Source organism: Lampetra planeri, chromosome 4 (genome assembly GCF_965212315.1).
Source record: "Lampetra planeri chromosome 4, kcLamPlan1.2.h2, whole genome shotgun sequence".
In the NCBI taxonomy this organism is placed as follows: Eukaryota; Metazoa; Chordata; class Hyperoartia; order Petromyzontiformes; family Petromyzontidae; genus Lampetra; species Lampetra planeri.
The window spans coordinates 3,536,800-3,545,880 of NC_136110.1; the positions used below are offsets into that span (position 1 = coordinate 3,536,800).

At 47.2% G+C, this 9,081-nt stretch overlaps 1 protein-coding gene across 3 annotated transcripts in view; it reads left to right on the plus strand.

Annotated features, from left to right (window-relative positions):
• The window catches only part of LOC144717587 (actin-binding LIM protein 1-like), a 118,757-nt gene extending 111,476 nt beyond the window's left edge, over window positions 1–7,281 (plus strand). For 2 of the 3 annotated variants that reach the window (XM_078593057.1, XM_078593058.1), the window contains exons 18-21: window positions 956–988; window positions 1,509–1,583; window positions 3,669–3,749; window positions 5,741–7,279. In XM_078593057.1, coding sequence (XP_078449183.1) covers window positions 956–988; window positions 1,509–1,583; window positions 3,669–3,749; window positions 5,741–5,799 — 248 coding nt within the window. In that variant the 3' untranslated portion in view covers window positions 5,800–7,279. Of the gene's footprint in view, window positions 1–955; window positions 989–1,508; window positions 1,584–3,668; window positions 3,750–5,740 lie in introns of all 3 variants that reach the window. The other variant, XM_078593059.1, reaches the window with a different exon arrangement.
• The last annotated feature ends 1,800 nt before the right edge of the window (window positions 7,282–9,081 follow it).

A 9,081-nucleotide genomic window follows, 5' to 3' on the forward strand; every position in this document is an offset into this window, starting at 1 on the left:
TAAGGGGACGCTTCCCTTTAAATTAGGGATACAGTACTTTGCAAACACAAAAAAATACAATATGCTTGAGTCAAGATACAATTTTTAATCATTTGGTTACCCTTACAAAGCGTAATATATGACACATTTTATAAGTGCCATTGATTAAACAGCATAGAATCAGTAAAATCAATAGAGTAAAACATATTTATGAATAATAACATAATAATCCCCTTTCCTATTTCATGTTTCATCCGATTATTTTATGTGTCATTACCATAATGTCCTCCGGCACATACGAATCGTCTTTGGTGTCATTTAATGTATAAATGTTTAGGATGGAAAGGAAATTAAAATTCTCGTACAGTACTGTAATGCCACTGCTGCCAATCGAACCGGCCTGTCACTTTTGATGGCGGCGCTGTCAGATGTTGTGCCAGCATTGCCACATTGTGGGGCGACTTGTGTTTTCTTAAAAAAATATACGCGCCGTGACCGTGTGCGGCAACGCTTCACAGGGCCCAGGCCCCAGTGCCATTCATCCCATTAGCGCACTTTAATGGCTTGCGGGGTACGACGGTAAGGGCCGCGACAATCGGGCTGCGGCATTGCCTAGCAACACCTGGCTAACCCGAATAAATGTGACTGCCGGTGAGACCCAGAAGGTCAAAACTGATCCATTGCGTGCTTGCTTTAACAAAGGTCGCCGGATTACATCGGTCTTGAAAGCCAAGAGGCCGATGGACTGAAACACATTTGTGTTTATTTGTAGCGACAGTGAACGGAGTTCTTGCTTCTATATGCTTTTACCCATAATGCATAGTGCGTTTCTGTACTAATAACGTGGTGCTCGGTTGAGATTCGCGTGATCAGAACGGGGAATTGTTGTTAGGCCACTTAAAGGCTGCACTTGTTAGCGTCGGGGGTGCGGCGAGCGTTTCTGATGTTGTTTGTCTCGATCATTACTCTTTGCCAGGTGCCACCATCGACAATAGAGGAAACTATGACGGTTCGTGGTGACTTTACTTTAACTTATAACTTCTTTCTTTATCGACACGTTGTTGTATGTATGTTGAACTTCTTCCGCACTGTACGTAGCCAACCGTGCTAATCAGAGACGTGAAAATGTGTTAAAAATATGACCGTAGCCAGCTGCTGTGAATATGCGAACTGGACTTGCCACACTGCAGTACGCTCTTTTGCTGTTGCCCCCATAACGCCCGAGCGTAATCAGTGCCAATTACATTCGCGGTCACATCTTCATTCTATTATAGCGCTGTGGGAATGCCCTGTTTATATACGACCGCACTTCGAGAAAGCTGTTCGAAGTTAGTGTGGGAAAAATGATTTAACGCCACGACCGTCGCTCGCGCATCGCGTGTACGCTCGCGCACGCGAGTGTCGCGTGTGCACGGTGTGTGCGTGCGCGCGCGATACTCACGTGTGCGCACGGTGTGTGCGTGCGCGCGTACACGCATACGAGTGTCATGTGCGAGCCGCCGCAAAGAGCTTTTCGCTTTGTGCCACAGCCTGCTGCGGGCGGTGGAACACGGGCGTCCCGAATGGAGAAAGGCGTGTCTATGCCAAACATTCTGGAGCCAAAGGTATTGCGAAAATTCATCGTCGTCATCATCATCATCGTCGTCGGCATCGTCAGCCATGCATGTGTGGTTATTTTGGAGTTGGGTTGCCTGTTAAGCGTTTCTTCTCACCATGCACTGCTATCTTCTTGGTTCTTTCGGTAAAGTCACGTAGAAGGGAAATAATAAAATAATAAAAATAAAAGATAACAAAATACAATTCTCACGACGTTTCGGCCACAACGCAAGCAGCCGTCCTCAGGTGAAGAACAGGGCTGTGGGAAAGACAGCGTCCGAATATCTTTCCGACAGCCCTGTTCTTCACCTGAGGACGGCTGCTTACGTTGTGGCCGAAACGTCGTGAGAATTGTATTTCATTATGTTTTATTTTTATTATTTTTTTATTTCCCTTCTATGTGACTTCACCGAAAGAACCAAGAAGATGAATCCCTGCAGTCACGAAAGCTTTAACACGCACTGCTATTTCAGACATTTTATTTTCATTTTACCAGGTAAGGCACACTGCGCTATATGCAGCTCTTTTTCAGAAGCGACCCGGCCACAGATGATAGCTCAACGAAGTGGCTTATCAAGTGCAAATTGATCAACGCATGCTTCTAAACGTGGAGGGAAAAACCGGAGGACCCAGAGGAACAATCCACGCGACCACGTGGAGAGAGGCACGGAAACTCCAAATATACAGACATCAGAGTCAGGATCGAACCCACGACCTGCATACCAGGCGAGGGAGCTGCCATATCACCACTGTGGGCATCTTTCGAAGCTAACTTCGATGACGCCCTCGGTAGTGCAAGGTGAAAGCTTGAGAGAAGAAATTCCCAACACGCTGCGAAACCTTACGTGTGTGGGATATTTCGATTTAAAGCTTTCGTGACTGCAGGGATTCATCATTTTGGTTCTTTCGGTAAAGTCACGTAGAAGGGAAATAATAAAATAATAAAAATAAAACATAATAAAATAATTCTCACGACGTTTCGGCCACAACGCAAGCAGCCGTCCTCAGGTGAAGACGCTGTCTTTCTGACAGACCTGTTCTCCACCTGAGGACGGCTACTTGCGTTGTGGCCGAAACGTCATGAGAATTATTTTATTATGTTATATATTTTTTATTTTATTATTTCTCTTCTACGTGACTTTACCGAAAGAACCAAGATGATGTGTGTGATACGTTTAGCAATCATCGGGTGTGTTCAGCGTGCAACGAGCATGTACGCTTCAAATGAGGTACATTTTTTATCTCGGCAAGACGTGTACCTCTCGTAGGTCGCAAGGAACGGAGCTTGAATAACCCCGGCAAAAGAGAAGTATAAGGAGACAGCTATTGGGAGAGCATGGGAGGGGGGGGGGAAATCCCATAACTCTGTCCCTGATTAGTTAAAATTGATGGCTTATGGGCTCCCCTTCTTGATTGTGTTAGCGTGGGCACCGTCTCTCTGCAGGGGATTTCGCTGTAAAAATTCCTCACATTGCCTCCGTGAGGCTATTACTGGCAGCAGTTTACTCGTGTCAGCAGGGAGTTTGCACATCACTTGGCCTGCTGAAATAAACCCATTTAAACTTCGTTATTCCTCGAAGAACAAATATGTTATCGAGTGAGACCCGCCTTTGTAACTGTGCGAAGTGGTTGATGTATCACTCGTCACTTGAAGGTGCTTGTTGACAATGGTACAGTATGACTGAATGGGTATTATGTGGTCACGAATACTTTTAATTTACAAGGCTTTAATAAAGAAAAAGGGTGTATTGAAGAAAGCAGTGCTACTAAGGATAATGCCAAATGTTAAGGCACTCCATACTGCATATGTGCCCCAGTGGGAATCCACGCAAGGAAATGGAGCGATTAAAAATCAGCTATTGTGCATAGGGCTAGGTGGATTATTCCATTGTGGGATTGTGGGATTGTGAGAGATGACGATGGCTTGGGGGTGGGCGGGGGGAGGCCTTCATCCAGCAGTGGAATTTATCATGTCTGACGAAGACAACATACTTAATTCACCCACTACGCCCTACCTTTCAGCCTTATCCTAAGCAGTGGATAGAGCACGGTGCCTGGTATTTCCAAGCTGATTCCAGTGCACGCCCCCGCAGATATACCCGTACGAGATACTGATCGTTACGACTCGCGGACGAAGCAAACTACCGCGCGCCGTGGACAGGACCACTCTAGAGGTGAGTGGCGGCACACCACGTGCGACAAACCACGTGTGACACGCCACGTGTGACACGCCACGTGCGACACGCCACGTGCGGCACACCACGTGTCACACGCCACGTGTCACACGCCACGTGCGACACGCCACGTGCGACACGCCACGTGCGACACACCACGTGCCACACACCACGTGCCACACACCACACGCGACACACCACGCGCGACACACCACGTGCGACAAGCCACGGGCGACACGCCACGTGCGACACGCCACGCGCGGGTGAATGTATTTTGTCATTCAATCGATGTTCAGTTGTACCGTTCTTTACTGCCCCGGCTCAGTTAGCTCGCATAGAGAATGTATGGCTTTTTTTTATGGGAAGGCGCCGTCTTTCCTTATATAGCTTGGGAATTTAAATGTACGTGTCCACTGCTGGATGAGTCACTTCGCCACGCACGTCAGTGCGGGTTGGTGGAGGTGGGGAGCGCGGACGTCGGAGCATAGAAGCGCAGTACAACGACGTCGTTTGTTAATCGCCATGGTAGCGCCGCAGCCCCGTAGCCACCCATGGAAGCCACCCATGGAAACCTGGTGTGCATGGTGGGCAACCATCCAAGCTTTAACCAGGCTGAAACTTGCTTAGCTTCTGAGATCTGATGGGGTAGGAGACATTCCGGGTCATTCGGTTAATTTGGGAATTTGGATATTAATACCAAATTGCTTCTCAGAATGTAGAACCTGGTCGCAATTGTATTTCAATTACATGGCTACCTGTAATTGAACATATTCTTTGGGTCTTTCGGTAAAGTAACGTAAATAGGTTCAAATTAATAAAAAATAAAATAAACAAAAAACTACAAAAATATGGAACGCTTCACGAATTTGTGTGTCAAAAATATGGAACGCTTCATGCTCCATATTTTTGTAGTTTTTTGTTTATTTTATTTTTATTAATTTGAACGTATTTACGTGACTTTACCGAAAGACCCAAAGAAAATGAATTCCTGCAGCCACGTAAGCTTTAAGTCGAGATGTAATTGAATGGAACCGGCAAATTAAACCGGTCCACACCCCTCGCATTGGAAACCACCAACACCCTCAAGCTAAGGAAAACGTGACAAGCGTGACACATTGACAAATAATTAATAAATTGGAGCGCAGCCTAAAAAATATTACAAGTCCTGAGAATGAGCATTTATAGTTGTGTACTAACTAACTCGGAGACGGTAAGACTTGGAGGCCCTTCTTTATTTAACAAGCACCACCAGGATAACACACTCATTATTAAGGCCGTCTTTTGTCGGCGGCACTACCTAGCTAGAACAGCTGGTAGGCTGTCTGACTAGTGGCACCCCGGGACGGTGAAGACGGAGACGACGACGAGAAGAACGGTGGCGATGAACTTGAGCAGCACGACGGGGAAGTCACTCCAGCAACAGCCCCGAGGTCCCCCCACAGGGCCCCTCTCACACTCTCAGCGTGGCCTGGCCCCACCCTGACCACGCCCCCTTTCTGGAACCTACCAGCAGGTTCCTGGTGGGCCCCTTCTGTGACCTTTCCCCTAGATCCCCCCTCTCGTGTATCACGTGGCCTGCTGACGTCAGGACTGCCGTACGCCGCAGATCCCCTTTTTCGCCAGCAGCCAGCGCTATGCCACTGCAGTTGTACACCGGTACAATTGTCACGAGAGGTGGAACCGTTGTCCTCCCTGTGATTCGCTGAATTGTCGCACTTCGGGGTTGCAAATGAACTCGAGCGTTGATTCCATGTTTCAACGTTGCGGTGAATGGCAAGTGCCGCAACTCGCGGCTGCACGGGCGATCTCAACTCGTCGCGTGTGGCATACGTATCAGATGGGTCAGTCTGTGCCTGTGTCGTACGGTCAAGAATCAAGGGTGGTCAATGCATTGTTCCCACCCCTATTTGTCAACAGTCCGTTTTTTTTGTTAATGTTTTTTTTGTTGCTTGTTAAATAACCGTGGTCCCCCCCCCCCGATGTCATCGCAGCGCCACTTGTCTCCAGAAGAATTCTACCAGCTGTTTGGGATGAGCATACAAGAGTTTGATCGCCTGCCCCTGTGGAAGAAGAACGAGATGAAGAGGAGGCTTAGGCTCTTTTGAATTTTGCGAAAACAATCCGGCTCGAAATGAGATGCACGGAGGAAATCCACTTTGAGAGAGAAAGAGGGTCAACCACACACGTCTTTGATGGACTGTACAAAATTTAGCAAATTGTACAGTGGATTCTCATCAAGGTGTATAATAATGATACTTAAGATCATTTTAAATGGCTACATTGTTTCGTACCCTTGGAGTTCATTTGTATGTGTTAACTTTTAACATTTCTACATGTAACACTGGGTTGATGTCACACTTATTCTTTTCCTCTTTCCTCCTTAATGGAAAATCAGCTTGGATGCCTTTGCTTTATATATAAACAAAAACCTGTAGCTATATAAAATATATTTGAATTACTAACGGAAGAACCCGTTCATTCGGACTTCCTATGAGCATTGTGTCATTTTGAAGAAAATTAAATGAGTTACGCATGTACACTTTCAAAGGAATTTACTTAGTCATACTTTTTTTTTGCCAGTATACATTTTATTGTGGAAAAATTCATATTGCTCAATTTGTTAGAGAGCTTCTACATTTCTTCCAAGGGCTGGTTAGGCTCTGGTATTAGACGGCACATTATCTTGCCAACAGCACGCACTAATGGGCAGTGAAAGCCCGAGTGAAGGCTGCAGGCAATGGGACCGAGAGGATCCAATTCACGGCTCGATATTTTGTCTTTACGTTTGCAATTCTGCGCGAAGCTGTGGCCGATTATGCCAAATCGGCTCAAAAAGCAATGCTGTCCTCGTGAATGTGAAGATGGAGTCGTCGGGACTCGCAGGCGGATGGAGAAAATGGGAAAGTCAGTGGTGAAGTTTCGAATGCCCTGCACTAAATAATATGTTAACATGTGGCCAAATAAGAATGGAAGGATTCATTCTTCCATGCACTATTGTTTTCAAATTGACTGTCAATGCGAAAACAACATCAAGCGCATAAACCTTAATCACCCTCCAGCCACACACCTCCTAGCACGGGGAACATTTGCGGTCAGGAGCAGGGTCATGGTGTCTTAGAAATGTGACTGGACAGAGGCGGGAATGCCATCGCACGGGCGAATTCTACCGGTCTCCAAAACGATGTCCTCGCGATCACGTCCCGAGCCGCGTTTATCCGCGCCGCTTCTTTGTGGCCGGCTTTGGATCCAGACCAAATTGCGGGGCTGACGTGGATTGCGGCCCCGTGTCACCGGCGCTGCCTTGGCGGTCGATCTGATGAGGAGTGGGACGTCTCGACGTTTGTGACAGCGTTCGTGGGGAAACACGCGACGCGGCTTCATCCGCCACGCGACGTGGCTCAACGTTGAACCACCCGAACGGCAGAGGTCGCAAACGGGTTTTGATTGCTTACCCGTACCCGTACCCGGTCGCACCAGGGTTGCATACGGGTACCCGTACCCGGCCGTACCCATACCCTACCCGTACCCGGCCGGGTACCCGTACCCGGCCGGGTACGGGTAGGGTACGTGTATCGGGTACCTGATTGCGACCTCTGGGATGAAGCCATGTTGCAGGCGCGGGTGGGTTGATTCTAGGAACTTGAATTGTGAGAAGAGACAAGAAGTTGGGAAATGAGTGACAAACAGTTACTCACCAGTGACTCACGGCCTAGCCGTACCCGTACCCGGCCGCACCAGGGTCGCAAACGGGTACCCGTACCCGGCCGGGTATGGGTAGCCGGGTATCGGGTAGGGTACGGGTATCGGGGTTACCCGGTTGCGACATCTGCCGAACGGCCGAGTCGGAATCCGACAACGGCCGAGTTCCCTTCCCCGCTCTCGCCGGCAGTCGGTGCTACCGTCAGTGTTGCGAGACGAGTGAGAACGGGAGAATAAGTTGGGGGGGGGGGGGGTGAGCGTGCCATCGGCACGAGGTCACGACCTGTGCCCAACTGTGAGGTGGACCAATGGCTCGAGCTAATGTGGCCAATGAAGTAAAACGTTGCCGGCGTCTCTCCGCAGCTTTAAAAGGGAGGCGGTAATGGGGCATACTTTACGTAGATGCGTGGCGTCGAGACGTAACCTTGCGAAAGGGAGGTGCGACGTTTTAGGTAGGACGTAGATATAACGGGTGTGTCTTCGCTTCTTTTGCAGGTGCGTAAAACTCACATTAAAGTGGCACTCGTGTGTAATAATTTAACAGATGAATTACTGAAAATGTTTGTGTTGGTTTTTGGTTTTGTTTTCCATAAACAAAGCACTTAAAACACATTTCCTGCACTGGGAAACATTTATTAATCCGGATGCTAAGGACACGAGGACTTGTTTTTCGTATATGTACTATTGAAATATTTAAATATTGCTGGTGATATAGTACACCATATTTATTATAGATAACACTAGTCCGTGTACATACATATGGTAGAAAAAGCTAGGTATGAGCACATAAAATGCGTCGTACTACACAGCACCTACTCCCAGTCGAGGAACGCATTAACTTACGCGATCGTCACCGTTTTTATTGAGTAATTTATTTACGTATGTGCGTAAGTCCCAATATATATACACAGACACACATTCTTACATATCGGTCAGCTTAAAATATAACGGGATCAAAATCATCTCGACACTAAACGTACGTTCTAAACTGCGCATATACATATTTAAACAAAATACACGTTGACATCGGTGTAAAACGTCAATTTCTTTTTAGCTTGGTCCATAATTGGCTTGAATGGCAGTTTAGTGTGACAAGGCACATGTCGGGCAGATTATGGCACAAACCACAGTAGACCAGCCCGAAAGCAGAGCATCTCTTGAGTCATTGCAGTAACGCTCGTGCAGATTTTGACAAAGCCAGAAAGCAACCGGTTTGTGAAATTTCCGACAACAATGCAAAGGAGAAGGAGATTTGCTGACTGTGTGTAATAGAAATAGGATGAGTGCCTGCTCACTCAGCCAGTGGACCATTTATTAAGGCGATTTTTACTTAAGTTCTATACGTACGGTATGCGAGCTCTGTGCTACATGTGAGCTTTACTCTGATGCGTTGTCTGTTTGATTCCAAAGCCTTTTAAAATAAGATCAGCACTGCCAGCGCTCCAGATAAGGTCGTGGATCTCCCGAGTAATTTCCCCTTTAATTTTGACCGATGAAGAAGTACAATCTTGAATGCTCACTTATGGGATTACGCGTAAAGTAGAACCTTGTATACTCACTGTAATGTTTATTGTTTTACTCTTGTACTTAAATTTGGTCTTACGATAACAGCCCACAATACGGAGGAAGAAAT